The sequence below is a fragment of the Lepidothrix coronata genome, unplaced genomic scaffold, assembly GCF_001604755.1.
Source record: "Lepidothrix coronata isolate B3197 unplaced genomic scaffold, Lepidothrix_coronata-1.0 Scaffold241, whole genome shotgun sequence".
In the NCBI taxonomy this organism is placed as follows: Eukaryota; Metazoa; Chordata; class Aves; order Passeriformes; family Pipridae; genus Lepidothrix; species Lepidothrix coronata.
In genome coordinates this window covers 377,507-394,637 of record NW_016690421.1, presented here as the reverse complement: position 1 = coordinate 394,637, position 17,131 = coordinate 377,507, and the positions used below count along the sequence as shown (strand labels likewise).

The window sequence follows — 17,131 nt, the reverse complement described above, 5'->3', positions numbered from 1 at the left end:
TCAGTCTTTTAATTGTCTAGGTTGGCACCAAATAAGCATGACCATAGTTGTTTCGGTTTGTTTGAAAACTACTGAAAAATGTAAATAACCATTGATCTTAGAATAAATAGTTGAATGTGACATTTGCTTTTGTTTTAAACATCTTGAAGTGAGAGGAAGAACAACACGACATTAAAAGCACAATCTATCTTTTGTGTGGTTCTTTTCCAGTGACTTTTTAAAAACATTGCTCTTATTCCAGAAGATAACAAGAAGCTGTGTTTGGCTGGTTTGATCAGTGAAATGAGAGGCGAGAGAGAATATTTGCTTTTAAAATTGCTCTTTAATCTGGCTGTCCTAGACCCAAGAGCTGTATCAGCTTCACAGAGTCTTGTTAGACTGGCTTATTTCTTGCAAACAAATTATATATTTCTTTGTAAATGCAAGAAGCTCATCTAAGCATTCATATTAAAATTAGTGGCTTTCTGTGCAAAAGTTTCCTTTCTTATCCAGGAGTAAAAATGCAAGTGGAGGTAAAATAAAAAACCAATGCGCATTTTAGTCACAAATTTGTTCTGTTTTGGTAACTCTTTGCATCTGGTCTAAGGGAACAAGTGATAAGTCACTTCAAGACTCACATTAGACCCCTTAGCAAGGCTCACTGCAGCTCTTAAAAAAATGTAAAAAACCAATAACACTGCACAACTCATTAGTAGCTTCTGATTCAGAAGGAACAAATACAGATCCAGAGTCAAATGAGGTCCAAAAAAGGATTTGAATTCAACAGTGGTTTTGGTTTAGATCTAGGTTAAGCACCCTTCAAACATTTAGCTTTAATCCCGAGTGGAAAAGTCTGGACACTCTGATTAAAATATACTGTATGGAACACTGGCTTTGCCCAGAAAAGTTGCCCCATCCCTACAAGTTCAAGGCCAGGTTGGATGGGGCTTTGAGCAACCTGGTCTAGTGAAAAGGTGTCCCTGCCCATGGCAGCAGGGTTGCAACTAGATTATTTGGTAGGTCCCTTCCAACCCAAACCATTCTATGATTCTATGATTCCATTATTTATTGCCTCAATCGCAGAAGACCTACTCAAGTACTCTCCACTTCTGTATTAATCATGAATCTCAACCTGTCATGCCTATTGCCTGTTTTGAAAGTTGCCAAGACCTTAGCCTTTAAAATGCTTATTCTTCTCAAGAGAAGACTGCTGAAGTCTCTCCCCAGTCTGTAATGATAATAGCAGTGTTAACTTTCCTTACTATATTTGAGCAGATGTCTAACCAAATCACAGAATCACATAATCATAAAATGGGTCAGGCTGAAGGGGACTAAATGGATCATCTAGGTCAACCTCCCTGCTCAAGTGGGGTCATGCAAGAACACATGGCACAAGATTGTGTCCAGATGGTTCTTGAATATCTCCAGTGACGGAGACTCCACAATATCTCTGGGCAATCCGTTCCAGTGCATTGTCATCCACAAAGAAGTTTGTGGAGGACTGTCTCCTCTGATAGGGATCTCATGCTGGAGCAGGGGAAGGACTCTTCTTCCTGAGCAGTGGCAGGAACGTGATGAACTGATGACTATAAGCACCATTCCCCGTCTCCCTGCACCGCAGTGGTGGGGGGAGGAGATAGAGCTTGGGACAGAGGGAGTGGTGGGGGGAAGGTGTTTTTAAGACTTATTTTACTTCTCGTTATCCTCCTCTGACTTTGTTGGTAATAAATTCAAGTAATATCCCCAAGTTGAGTCTATTTTGCCCATGACAGTAACCAGTGAGTGACCTTTCCCAGCCCTTAACTCATGAACCTTAAGTTATATTTTCTCTCCCCTGTCCACTTGTGNCCTTAACTCATGAACCTTAAGTTATATTTTCTCTCCCCTGTCCACTTGTGTAGGAGAGTGATAAGAGTAGCTTTGGTGGGTGCCTGACATCCAGCAAGGGTCAACCCATTACAACTGTCTTGTCTCAGTCCATGAGTTTTCTCACTTTTACACTTCTGATTCTCTCCCTGATCCCACCGGGGGGAGTAAGCAACCATGTGGGGCTTATTTTTTAGCTGGGGTTAAAGCACAACACCAGGTCACAAACCCAGGACCACCCTTTTTGATCCAAGAAGGTGCATAGTTGCTGTCAGTTACACTCTCCATCCAAATTCACATCAATGAACTGTAAAATGATGAAGGTTCACATAGTAACTGGTTTTTCCCTTTTGCATAAATCTTCTAATGTCAGTACCTCCTCTTTCTGTGGGTAATCTTTTGAAGTTCCTCTAAGATACTATCTAGGCTACACACAATGAAAAGCAAGTTTCAAAAGCAAGTAAAGTAAAAGGCATGAGGTGTGTCACTTCCCCTTCCCTCTCAAGCCCTCTTCTTTTCTGAAAGTTGTTCCAAATAATTTTCCCTCCACTTAGGCCTGACATTCAAAATGTTGAACACGAATATATTCACCACAATGACAGGACTTTACTTTTCGTTAGACATTTGCTTTTATGGACTCTCAGAAAGGCCTCAGGAAACCTCAAAATATTTATATATTGGATAATCTAAACTTTTAATGGTTATCCAAACTGATTTGAACAGTTAGATGTTTCAAGCTCAAACAGCCAATACAATATCTGATTAGTAGTGCTCAGCAAGTAGATAAAGATTTCTTCTCAGGAAGAGCTGTTCAAACATTTTAAAAAATCTGCTGTAGCCATTCTATTCTATTTATTGAGTTCACTTTCAGCTCCACATTTAAATGACTATATTTCATTAGAGCAAAGAAAAATGAAGAATATGGATACTCACAATCAATGACATAGTATTCATGCGTACAACTAATCAAACTCGCATATATTAAGCAAAAAATGGTGTGAAAGACTGTAGCCAAAAATTAAAAACATAAACACATAAAGATGTAATACACTTGCGGGTTGCCTAGAAGCAGAATACAAAGTAAATTGGATAAATCATTCGTTACAAATTAGCTTTTCATCTGTAGGATTAAGTGTGAAAGAACAACAGTTACACACGACATTTGTTGCTGGTCAACAAATAGATCCACTTGCTTTTAGTATCCAGTCAGACATATGATTTATTATATGATCTATTTGGGAAGAAAAACTGTGTTGATTACTTCCTGTCAAAATAAAACCATTTTCTCTTAAAACATAATATAGATATATGACCATGAACTTTTCCTTGTACCTGCATAGCATCGGAGTTTTAATTATCTCAGTCCATAAGATACCAAAATGATTTAGATTGCATTTAAAAACTTTTATAAAACGAAAAGAGATTTTCATTGCAAACTGGTGCATGATAGCAATCCCATATATTCCTAGACATCGAATATAGATGTTAAAAGGACACAGGAGATGAAAGGATCTCAAAAACATGTGAATTTGCCTTACAAGGCAGTATGTGTTTTGTGGCTATCTAAGAAGGGGAAATAGAAACATAAACACATTTGTTTGGTTTTATTTGATTAATGTATTATAAACTAAAATGACTTTTTTAATTGTGTGAATATTTTGTAATTCTAAGAGTGTTAGCATTTCAAAATAATATTGAACTGGCTGAATGCCTTCCTAACCTTGACAATCCTTCCTTAATTTTTCCTCTTGCTTTCCATATATTTACCATCCAGGAAAAGTGTAAGAAATGTTCCCTAACAACTGCTTAATACTCTAGGACATCTACTAATACTGTAAAAGAAAAAAAAAAATACTCCATTTATAAGATTAATCTTACATTACAAGGGTTCTGTTTTGACATTTTTCACTCATGGATTAGGAAAGTATGTGTATTTGCACAGAAAGGAACGTCTCATACATTTCGATACTAACAGATAATATACTGTCTATCAAAGAAGGGTATACTTTTGAAAGTCTTTTTCTTAGCAGGACTTCTATCTCATTTAATGATGGAAACTGTGTTGAGGTAAATAATACCAGAGTGACTTTTTCCGCCTCCTTTTTTGCTGCTCTTGCTGAGTTGTGACTCTTGGCATCAACAGAATGTGCATCCCTGTTTTGAAATGGCCATGATCTAATCTCTATGCTACAAATACACATGGTTGAGTAAAGCTTTAATAACAAAGATTAATTTCTGTTTCATTTTCCTTTCTTCTGTACTAGGAGAACCATTAATTGAATAAAACTGCGTCTTCTCCTAGAGACAGGATAGATGGGATGTTCATCTTACTCTTGGACTTGACATAGCTGGAAAAATTCAGACCTGCTATTTGATAGTACTTTCTCCTCTATTTGGATATCTGTTGTTATGGTGATAGTTCCAGGTAGAAACATTCATGAGGATGACTTGAAAGCTTTGATGTGTACAGTACAATTATTTTTAACACCTTATAAGATAATGTGACAGCACTGCTCCTTGCTAAAGATGCACCATTGTATCAGCTTTCATGAAAACTACCTGAATTTCTATTTGTTGTGTATCTGTAAAACAATGTTGAATACAAATATATAATAAAAAGGATCTGGAAGAACATCCCACCCCCATTTTCTCAAAAAGGATATAATTTGTTATTCCTAGGAACTTGCCTACAGTAACAACTGACTTTTAGTACAAAATATAAATTTTATAATATCTGTATTGCTCTTTTGTAACACCCTGAGAACTACCCAGCATGATCTCTTGTACCCAAAACTAAGCTGTAAACGAATCTACAAACTCATATCACCAAGCACAAGATTGCAGACATATTGCATTGCCCAGACTGTTGTTCAACTGCAAGGGGTAAGCACTAGAGATAGAGGAATTATTGGCCTGAAGTATTTAATCTCAGCAGTACTTGATGTTCATCACAGAGCTTGGCTCACACACGTTCTGAATGAAAGCAGTTACTTACATAGTCCTCGTAGGCCTCGTGTGCAGGTGGCGGGGGTGGTCTGTAACCCGGGACAGACGGGGCGCCCCTGGCTCGAGGGGTGGGAACGCCCCTTGCCACTGGTGGCACAGGGAGGGCTCCACGGGTCACTGGCGCTCCTCTGGGTGCTTGGGCACCTCGTCCAGGCAGGGGTGGAGGAATTGCACCCCCACGACCCCTGTGGGGAGCAAACAGGAATGATCACTTTGGCGTGTACGGCAAGAGAGGACATGTCCATGCTACCCCATTTTAAAGGCTCTTACATTCTACTATTTAAAGCATCATATAACTGCGGGATTTTGGCAGTTACAATGTCAAGCGCTTTCAGGCAATACCTTGGTCAGAACTCCTATTATGGAAAGGCATTATTTTTAAGCCACCCAGTGCCTTTTATACCTGATCCTCTTGTTGCTTGTACTAGTGAAATTCTGAATCATTCTAATTCACAGAGTTGCAGAATTATGCTAAAGTAGTTCTAGAGAATGAAGAAAATGAGGAACTTTTTCTGTTGCTCTCAAACTACTTTACAAGAGCAGCCATCACTCTCATTCTCATGTTTATTAGGGGGCGGGAGAAACAGACTGGCAGAAGATGTTGCAGGACGGCAGAAACTTGCAAGGCAAAGTAGAGGAAGAGTATAAAAGGAGAGCAGTAACTTTCCTTCCTATCTAATTTAGTTCAGCACAAACGAAAGGCAGCGTGGGATTCTGCTTTCCCCTACTGCACAGAGAGAATAGAGCATATAAACAAGCAGGGAAAGAGTTTTAGTGTCTTTCTGGCTATTTATGCTATACCTGCCTCACTGTACTAATTAGTAAGTCAGAAGAAGCTGTTACTGTTTACAAAAAGGTTCTTGTAACTATACCATATAATGAATTAGAAGTGGAATATATCAGGGAAGCAGTCTGGATGGGTTTTGTTTCAGAGTAGCATGCTCCCAAATGTGCTGCCCTTTCTGAAGACCGAGAGTGCCAGGCATAACCGTGTGTGAAACCCAGATCCAGAGCTGTGGCTCTTTCCCTGCTGAGACAACCAAACACAGAGCACTAGCTTGTGATGTTCACTACTTTACTACAAGTTTCAGTAGCCAATTTTAGACTTACACAATCACTGAATGGTTTGAGATGGAAAGGACCTTTGGAGATCCTCTAGTCTAAACACCCTGCCTTGGGCAGGGACATCTTTCACTGGATCAAATTGTGCAAAGACGTGTCCAACTTGACCTTGAAAATTTCCAGTGATGGGGCATCTACAACTTCTTTGGGAAATGCGTTCCAGTGTTCCACCACTCTCATTGAAAACAATGTGTTCCGTATGTCCAACCTCTTTCAATTTAAGACTCGTAAAAAGCCTCTCTCTGTCTTATAAGCCCTCTTTACATATATGGAATGGCTGCAATGAGGTGTCCCCAGGGCCTTCTCTTCAACATGCTGAACAACCCCATTTTTCCAGCTTAACTTCACAGGAGAGGCACTCCAGTCCTCTGATGATTTTTGTGGCCTTCCTCTGGACCTGCTTCAACATGCCTTTCTTGTGCTGAGGACACCAGAGATGGATGCAGCACTCCAGGTGGGGTCTCACAAGGGCAGAGTAGAAGGGCAGAATCACCACCCTTGACCTGCTGGATATGCTGCTTTTGATGTAGCCCAGGATACGTTTGGCCTTCTGGGCTGCGAGTGCACATTGCTGGAACTTGTCCAGCTTTCCACCTTCCATCCCCAAGTCCTTCTCTGCAGGGCTGCTCCCAATCCCCTCACTCCTCAGTCTGTGCTGACACTGGTGATTACCCACATGCAGGACCTTGCACTTGGCCTTGTTGAACTTTATGAGGTTCACACAGGCCCACTTCTCAAACCTGTATTGGTCCCTCTGGACAGCATCCTTCCGTCAAGCATGTGAAGCGTATCAACCACACTACCATAATTACCATAAATATTTTTTAATAAAATAAAAATTTGTTTTTTAATACCATAAATACCATAAAATAAATACCATAAAATTTGTTTTTTTAATATTCCCCTGGGATTTTTGACTGGAAAATAGGGAAAGCATCCAACATCATAGGATTTGTGCAACCGATTCAATCAGTAGGGTATTTTGCAGGAATTGGGGGCCAGCACTCCACTGATTATCCTTTGAACATAATTTAAAAGCTGCCAGTTTGTTGCAGTGATGTTCTGAACATCATTATTAAGTTCCAGAGATTTTAGCTGTAAGGAAGACTAAGCCCAAAAAGACTTTGAGTGGAAGATGGTCATGAATGGCAACTGTAAAAACTTCTACGTATGTGCATCATACTACTAATAAAAAAATCCATGCAGGAAGAAATGACAGAAAACATGGTAGACTTCTTTAGGGAAAAAAACTAAACCCAAAGGTCATAGGCAAGATCAGCCTGTTCAACTGCCAAAGAACTCCTATGTCAGCATACCATAAGGTACTTCCATATCCTATTTCCTCCAAAACAAAAGTCAGTTTTTTAGGACCAATCCTGAAATTACCCCTATGGAGAGAAGACTAGAAGTAGCTTGGTAACTTAGATGCCTAAGGCAACAAATTTCTTAAGGATTCACAGTGAAAAATAAGTCTGAAAGAGTGCATTTATATTTTACACTGGCTTTATGAACAAGCAGAGATATCTGTTATCTAGATATGAAAAAATACTTGGAAGAATTCAGGAAGCATTCATATACCAATGTTTTTAGATTACGCCAATCAAATTCATGTAAAACCAATGACCAATCAACAAATATGTAATATAATATATATTATTTTTTATATATAAACTGTAATATGTATAAAAAAGTAATTATTTGGCAAATAAAGTTCCATTCAGATTATGTAGTCTTCTCAGACTGTACTATTTTTTGGCCAATGATTTTATGCTACTGACCATACTGGTACATTGCTAGCATAACAATATTCTTTTCTAGAAATATCCTTTCATTGTCTTCATAATCTGCTCTCATTGTTTATTACTTGTATACTATCCACTGTAGCCTGTGAACTGTAGACCAGAGAACATGGCACAACACAGATGACACAAGTTATCAAAAGACAAATATTTTGGTTTACTGACCAGTATGTGCATGTGATTTTGGTTTTTTTTTTAAACTATGTTTTTTTACTATTGCTTACACTTTCTAAAGCTATTAGCATAATAGCTCAAGTTACCACACCTTGAAGGAGCTGCAGGTGGCACACGGATCCCTCTTCCTCGAATGCCCCGTCCACGTGATGAGTCCTCAGAACCATTCAAATATGACAGTTCTCTCAGCTGCTCCTGGCGAATTTCATCATTATAATCCTGAAATGCAAAAGGTGAAACTTGCTGAAACTTTGTATTTTGGCTGAGCTGTCAAACCACTCAAAACAGAAATTCCATGGATAGTACTTGGGTGACTTGTTCTGCATTATCATTGGTATGCTGAAAAATTGTACAGTGGGAGTGGACAACTACCTAAAATATGTGGGCAGAAAAATGTATATGGGTAGTGAAGGTGATCATAAAGAGCATGAACATGCAAAATAAAACACACAAGGCATAGAACATGTAAACATAAAGAAATATATCTATATGCAAAATGTAAATGGACTTTCACATACAAAAGGTACTGTTCTCAAAAAACTCGTAATTAGATAAAAAAATTCATTTTATAAATGTTTTATATTTTTGGCAAACTTTCCTGGCTACCTTTATGGACTTAAAACATAAATTCCATCTTATATTGCATCTTAGCATAACTGGATGATTTAATACAATACCAATTAGCATCATTGAATGTAGCCTTCAGTTATTTTGTATATCCTGAAAGGAACTCTTGCTTTAGGACTCAAGTATTAAATGAAATAAAATAGGCCCTTTCTAAGTCAGCAGGGTATCAACTCCAGCACTGTAACTGATGGCTCAGTAAATATCAGATGAACTTCCTTTTCTTACTGATACAAAATAGAATCACAGACTCACACAATGGTTTGGGTTGGAAGGGACCTTAAAGATCTAATTCCAACCTCTCTGACACGGACACCGGTGGAAAAAATCCCTCACTCAGCATCATTTTTGATGAATGAATTCAAGTGGGACAGAGTTTTGTCCAGGAAGAATTCTCTGTAACTTTATTACTCCATACCTATATACAGACTCTCTACTGACCCTGGATCTGAGTTATCCAGCCAGGAAGATGTTACTTATCTGCACACATACCATACAGCCACCCTTGTGGCTGCCTTCGGCCACGAAGAACAGTCATGCTTCAAGTGGCTTTCCAGCTTGACCTTGTGATTCTTTTCCCATACATACTAATCTTAGCTCTGGCTCTCTCAGGACCATAATATTTATGCTTTAACATTTTCTTCTTCTTCTATCATCCAGATGGCTGGTGTTGTCTTGTTTAGCTGCTCCTACAGACACCTTGTTGACTTCTTCTTTGTTGGAATGCATGTTTGGAAGAGGAGATCCTTGAAATTAATCAGCTCTCTTGGGCCCCTGTCTCTCCAGGCCTCTATCCCACCAAGTAGCTTTCTGAAGAGGCCAAAGTCTGCTCTTCTCAAGTCCAGGGTAGAGCTTGCTGCGCATCCTCCTTGCTGCCCTAAGGAGCAAGATCTTGAACTCTACTATTTCATGGTCACTGCAGCCAAGGCTATCCTGGAGCTTCACATTCCCCACAGCCCCTCCTTGTTGTTGAGGACAAGGTCCAGCATAGCATCTCTCCCTAATGGCCCCTCTAGCATTTGGAAAAGGAAGCTATCCTCAATGCATTCCAGGAAACAATGTGCCCTGCCTGTTGTCCCTCCAGATATCAGGGAGTTTGAAGTCCCCCATAAGGATCAGGGCTTCTGAACGAGAAGCTGTTCCTCTCTGTCTATGGAGTGTTTCATCCACTATAATACATAATGAGGAATTTTTACTTATTTTACAACCTTTGTCTCAGTCAGAAGTTCCTTTTTCTTTAGCTTCCTTCATTTGTATTCAGCTCTTTGCAGGCTGATCACAGTACTAAGAGTCCACTGCAGTAGCCAGCTTGCTGGCAGCATAACCACGTGACAGCTAATTACTGCTTCAAAACAGAATGAATTTCAGCCCTTCAGTCCTTCCATCCTTCCACAGGCAAGTGCCATTGGCTGTCATGTAAGGGTCTGAAAATGCTACTTCTTGGGTGAGTGACCATCCAGGGCACATTACAAGTGACACCTCTTTTAGCCAAGTTAAAAACCAAGCCAACAGGGAGATGGAACTGTGGCCTTACTTGTTCCCTTCTAGAGAGTGTAACTGGAGTAAAAACTATTAATGAAATTCAGAAAAGAGCCCCATTTATACAATAAAGTTTGTGATAATTGCAGCACAACCATAATTAAAACCAAATCCCTAATTTTCTAATAAAGTACATAATGGCTTTCAGTTCGCACCATCCCCAAATCTTTTTGCACATTTTTCTATCGTTCTAATGTTAATGGCAATAAGCAAAGACATCTTCCTAAGTCAGTGTGATCTGTAAAACACAGAGGGGAAAAACACAGATAGAATCAATGAAATCGCATTTGCAGAATTGTTGGACCAGGTACTATCTACTGCACCCCGCTTAATATCATCTGTTATTCACATTGGGTTTCCAAGGATTAGGACTTCAAACTTGCTGTTTGAGTTTACCCTTCAGATTCCACACCAGTGCTGGGACTGAACTTCATTAATAATGCAAGTACATTTTGATTGAGTAAGAAGTAGGCAGAAAAAAAAAAAAAAAAGAGAAAGGACCTGCAAGGGACAGAAACTGGAGTTTCTGTGTTGTTGTGTTAACCTCTCCTTTGGAATATTGCTGTATAAATGGATTCTACCAGAAATTGCCTCAAAGCTGCTATTCCTTCCTCAGGTAAAAATATAATTTAAAATCATAGTATTGATGAAACAGAAAATCCAAATTAAATTTATAATACACAACAAGATCTGGAAATCTTCACCATGCTGTTATGCAATGGCATAATAGGTTATTTAGAGTACAGGTTATTTTACTGCATGTCCAATGAAGAAATAGGTACAATGTATTTTGAAATGGCAAGATAAAGACAACAAAGTACACGGAAGATGCTGGGTCAGATATCTTGAAAGAGAAAGACTTCAATTAAAAAAAATAATTCTATATAAATAATTTATCTTATGTTCCCCTTAAAAATAATAATTAGGATCATAATTTCTAAACCTTAAACCTGAAATTAGCAGAAATGCTAATTTCAACTCTTTCATTAAACAGAAACATAACACTGAATTAATCTTTCATAACTGCTATGAGTATAGCTACAGAGTGTCTATTTAACTGTAGCTGAGTTCAGAGCCTAGCACAGGAGCAAAATTATGTTACTGATGTTTCATATAGATCCAGTCCCAAGAAAGAGCGCATGTGTTGCAAGACATACCTATACTGAAGAAAGCATGAGGAAGTAGCTACACACTGCAGTAGCATATTGCGTTTCAGAAAAAAACCCACCCTACTTCTTATATTAAAATAAGCTCATGAGAAATGTTCTGTACTTTATAGCTTTTCTTATAGCTCTCTAATACTCTTATAACTATTCTTACAGCTGATGTTTTGTTCTTGTTTATATCCTTAAAAACATTATTACCTTTAAACAGCTTTTCCATTTACTGATGATGTGAAGGGTGGCATTGACTCGTATCATGGTGGTCAGTATTTACAAACACTGTGAGCTAACCACCCATGCCCATGACTGTTCACCCAAACACACATCTTGACTTTAGAAATACCAAGGATTTACAATTTCAGCAAAGTCAGTAGCACCCAGGGCCACCATAAATTTTAATATTTATATAAATGCCTAAAATCCCAAATGACGTATTTAGATAAAACTTTTAGTATTCTAGAGTACATCAATACGTTTACCCTAAATTACCAAAATTATGTTTATTAGCAAAGGTTAGGAGTGATTAATTAGGTTGGTCAGAGTCTGAATGGAGGCAGCTCACCCACAGGCCCTTCTGGCAGCAGTGGCAGGAGATGCAGCAGAGAGGAGAAAGCCTCTAAGCTGCAAGATAACTCAATAAACCATTTTGGTAAAAAAATAGCAAAGTATGATGCAAGCTGCAAAACCTGATCTGAATTAACAAAAACATTGTATTGACAAGGGAGGAGAGTTAATAAAGAAATCAAAGGGTAAGGCATAGACAAACGAAATGGATTTTGGGAATATATATCTATCATTACCATAACAAAGGCTCATAGAAGTCAAGGATAAATCAATCCCTTAAGGACTGTGATCTCCTGTCCTGATGTACTCTGCACATTTAAGTTCTATTATAATTCTATTAATAAATACCATTACTCTTATCTAGGGCAGCTGAATTTCATTCTCACCAGATAGTTAGGGGGAAAGTAATTTAGGTTAAATGCAAACTACCTTAAGAATGCAGTTATACATGTCAAATCTAAAATGATAATACAATTCTTCACACTGACAATTGTGAAGTATGAATAGGGCTTGTTTGGTCCCTTATACAGGTGACATTTCATAGCATATACAGATTCCTCACACAGTTAAGCTAGCCATGTATCATGTGAAGAGCCATTGACTACCCTCCATGTAGTGCTGTTACTACTAGGACAGATTTATGGCTATCTTAATTTTACAAACAACTACATATTAACACCTCGTATCTGAGTCATCGAAGTCCTTGATTTTAACTGAATAAAAAAGAAGTAAAAAAAAAACCTTTGCTTAGAGTTATTTTCTTTATAACTATTAAAGTGCTGCCTTTGAGCTATTTTCAGGCACCTTAAATTCCAATTAGCCCAAAATTTCCATTAAGTACCTGATTCAGAAAACTCACAGCCAGACAATGGGACAGAAGACCCAGTGAATTTTAGGTAGAGCTAGGTGATGGGAACATGGCCCTTTTGTTTTCGATTTTTTTTTGTTTTGTTTTGGTTTGGTTTGTTTTTCAGATGCGTACTGATTTTGGACACTGAAAGAGATGCTGTCCACATGCTCTCCTGTGTATATGGGGAAGCACCAAGACTGTGAAAATAACTGGCGGTGAGGAATTCCTGGAGTACCCGTTTTGCTGTGTTCTCTGTGGCCCTACAAAGGTGAACTGTACTATAATTCAGCTTCAAAGTATGGTGAGAACCACTCATCTGGACTCATGGAGTCAGGATCTGCAGTTTAGTATACTGAAAAGGCCAAGAATCCCAGAATTCCCACTTTTTAATTGAGTGCTTTAATTTCAGGCTGTTACAAAAAAGAATAGCACTAGCTGCTCAGTACCAGAAGAGCTTGATGAACTAATTCCTGAGTTGACAAGATATTTGGCATTTCCTGTTATTTCTTTACATTTTAAGACCCTGTTCTAAGACTCCCAAAGCATTAAATATAAACATATCAGACCTTTTTACCACATATCCATAGCATTTCTCTATTAGTCTCTGGTTAGGAAACTTACAACAATTGTGCCAGATAGATTGGACAGTCCTCTTCATCACCTAAAACTTGGGTGACAGGTGGGCATGCAAATTAGGTGCTGCACCTGGATCAGGGCAATCTCCGGTGTTAATACAGGCTGGGGGTTGAACAGATCGAGAGAAGCCCCGCTGAGAAGGACTTGGGGTGCTGGTGGATGAGAGACTGGACATGAGCCAGCAATGTGCACTTGCAGCACAGAAGGCCAATTGTATCCTGGGCTGCATCAAAAGCAGCATGGGCAGCAGGTCAAGGGAAGTGATTCTGTCCTAATCTGCTCTGGTGAGACCCCACTCGGAGTGCTGCATCCAGCTCTGGGGTCCCCAGCACACGAAGGACATCAACCTGTTGGAGTGAGTCCAGACGAGGCCACCAAGTTAATTAGAGGGATGGAACACCTCTGTATGAGGAATGGCTGAGAGAACTGTTCAGCATGGAAAAGAGGAGGCTTCAGGGTGACCTGATTGCACCATTCCAGTACCTGAAGGCAGGCTGCGAGAAAGATGGAGAGACCTTTTAGAAGGTCATGTAGTGACAGGACAAGGGGGAGTAACTTCAAAGAAAGATGTAGATTAGATTAGAAATTAGTAAGAAATTCTTTACTGAGAGGGCGGTGTGACACTCCAAGAGGTTGCCTAGAGAAGCTGCAGATGCCCCATCCGTGGAAGTATTCAAGCACAGGCTGGATGGGTCTTTGAGCAATCTGATCTAGTGGAAGGTGTCCACGGCAGGAGAGTGGGAACTAGATGATCTTTAAGGTCCTTTCCAGCCCTAGCCATTCTATGATTCTATGATCTGCACCTTCAAACTTCATCCTTTGTCTCTTTAATACTAATTCAAAGTTCATTGCAAAACAAGAGATTCATCTGATCCGAGACCACTCCCAACCATGCAATTCCTACAAAGTTCATCAGAACTGTGGGAACTGGCTCTAGCCCACCCTACATGGGTGTCTGATGGGTGTGCCACATGTTCTCAACAGTATACAGTGGAGCTCAAAACCAGCAGCTGTTTTGATGTTCCTAGATAAGGCCCACACTCTCTGAACCCATGTTTAATGTATATGCATGGTTTCCTGGTTACCTACAATCAAAGCCATCTGTTAAGATGGCTTTTTGCCCATTTGCAGATTGATCTGGTTATTTCACTAGAGCATACGTGCCAGGTAATGATGGGTTTAGATGGACAGCCTGCAGTGCACCACAAGTGATAATGCTTCTGCCAGAATGACTCCAATACTACATGAGCAACACATGCCTCTTTGCATTTGCCCATGTATATTGGCACTTAAGTAAGGCCGTTTTGTGTGCATGCAGTTCTCTGGCAGACAGTAACCCCAATAAATACATAAAAACATAAATATAAATCCATCTGAGCCTCAGAAAGAAATTATTTTCTCTAAGCAATCAGCAACTTAGCCAGATCCATAGCCATAAATGTTTTGCACTTTCATTTGCCACATATGCAAAAAATTGCTGTCTTTACTCGCTTATAATCTGTCTGAAAAATAAACCTTAATTGTGTGGATCACCCTTAAAGATTGAAACACATGCATTTCTCTCAGTAGCGGTCTGAATGTGTTGCAGCCAATATGAGTTTCAGCTTCTAAATGCCTATGGGCAGAATGCAAGCAGACATAAGCTAGAGCCACGTACACTTGCCTTCGAGGTTAGTTGACAGCTGGGGGATTTGTCAGCTTGCCACAGAGAGCACTCACCCAAGCGTGGATGTCATTTTTCTCTTTGAGCATGCACAATTAAATCTGCCTGGCATCATCAGCATGGGGCACCGCACTCTACAAGCAGTGTGGAAGGGAGGGGGAATGTCTTGCTCCTCGGCATCTGAAGAGAAGCTGCCAATCCCAGGGTGTAAATTGTACACAGGCAACTGCTACGAAACTTCGACCCAGATATTTTAGTCTTTGATAGAACAGAGCAAAATATGCCTCATCTAATTGTATAATCAATTTAAATTTTGTTTTTCATACTAAAGAGACCTTTCAACAGAAGATTATTTCAGTTTACATGGAAATGCTGTTAGCCACACAAAATAACCACACTGAAGATGGGTGCATGGTGTTTGAAAAACTTGCAGAAATCTGTATTAAATTTCAGCCATTTACCCCAATTTTTCCACCCCTCTTGCTCACAAGCCCCCAAACAAATGGATACTGTGGTCTATAATTCATTCAAATGACAGCTATGCTGCCACAGAAATCAGTTAGCTGGTAGCTCCCTATCCCTGAATTTAATTCCAAGTGAGTCCTGGCTGTCAAAAACTTGCGCTTATTTACAGTTGCCACTTGAAGGAGACATATAAGGGAATTGATAATATGAACAGAGGGCATATAGCAGGCTGCAGGAAGGGTGGTGTAGCCACCTAATCCTAAAGAAATTGTTATGGATTTGTACTGGATGTTTACACTGGCGACTAGGAAGGAAGGAATACGATATGGCTGGTCTTCCTCTGGGAAAACTCAGTTGCTTCAGAGGCAAGGAGAGGTGTAGGACTGCCACTGTTCTCCAGCTGTTTGTGGAAGCTCTGCTACTACTGAGATCACTAACTGCTATTAAGGCTGGAGTAACCATCTACTATAGTCTACATTAAAGCCAACAAAAGTAACAAGCTATACATAGCATCTATGCATCCTTTTTTATTCCAGCTATGCCAGGTGGAATTGCCACCCAGATTGCCTCCTGCTATCTACTGCTGTAGGTTTACAGACCCCCAGTCATGGACAACAGGGACAGCAACAGCAGCCAGCAAAATTCAGACACGTTTACTCTTGTTTAGTGTGCCTGTCTCGTCCAGCCTGGCTACTGCTATACTCTCTCGGTCCCATGTGGCATAATAAACAAAAGATGCTGCTTGTCCTGAGGAGACTGGAAAGAGCAATGAAGGATGAGAAGTCTGTGCAAGAAAATATCTTACTACAGGTTTGTGGAGTGCCCTTTCTTTTATGGTTTCTGAATCACTTTAGAACTTTAAAAAATGCCACTAGGTGATAATCTGTACAAGTTGATAGCACACAGTACACTGGACTGAACTTGATACATGACACAGGAATTAATTTTTAAAGAAATTTTAGTGGGTTTTTTTTTACTTATTGCATTACAGAGTAAAGATAACATGAGCTGTCTTTGAAGTAAGGACTGTCTTGGCAAGTACTAAATTTATTTTACAGATGCAAAACAGAAATGTTCTTAATAGTGCTACTAGCATATACTGAAATCTATTAAAAACCACAGTCTGATTCTATGTCAGGAGATAGAGAATATCTTAAATTATGTCAGCACATAATTGCTGTACCATTCTGGGAGCAGAAGCTGGCAGAAGGGTGATTTGTCACAGTAAGCACTGTCTCAACAGAGCTGTGGGGATGGTAGCATGACCTGTGTGTTTGGTTGTCCATTTTTCTAGAAAAAAGATTTCTCCAGACTAACCCAGATTCTGTGGGTCCCTTTAGGAACCCTGAATCTCTCTTTGATCATCCAGTTTAGCCATAGTCTGTGTCTGGAAAGTTTTTTTGTAGGCTCAGAATAAACATGCTCTTGACTGAAGCAGCACTGTCTCCTCTCCTGATGGCACTGCACCAGCACCAGCAGCATCACTGCCTAGCACAGCTACTTGCCAGAGAACAAACTGGTGGCACAGACTGGGGCAAAGCTGGACTGACAGCAAGAAAAAGGATGAAGACGAAAACTCCTTCCAGGAATCTCAGGTTGCCATGAGGGCTTAGCTTTGGAAGGCAGCAGTGCCTCAGCATTTTCTCTAGCCAGAGATCAAGGCAGAAAACACTGCATCTGT

At 39.7% G+C, this 17,131-nt stretch overlaps 1 protein-coding gene across 27 annotated transcripts in view; it reads right to left on the bottom strand.

The window, feature by feature from the left end:
* Nucleotides 1–17,131, bottom strand: part of KHDRBS2 (KH RNA binding domain containing, signal transduction associated 2) — a 366,714-nt gene that overhangs the window by 135,189 nt on the left and 214,394 nt on the right. For all 27 annotated transcript variants that reach the window (XR_001877975.1, XR_001877992.1, XR_001877982.1 and 24 more), the window contains 2 exons: nt 8,038–8,165; nt 4,841–5,036 (listed from right to left, as the gene is read on the bottom strand). Coding sequence is in view for 2 of the 27 variants with exons in the window: in XM_017834828.1 (XP_017690317.1) it covers nt 4,841–5,036; nt 8,038–8,165 (324 nt within the window). In the remaining 25 variants the exon portion in view is untranslated. The remainder of the gene's footprint in view (nt 1–4,840; nt 5,037–8,037; nt 8,166–17,131) is intronic.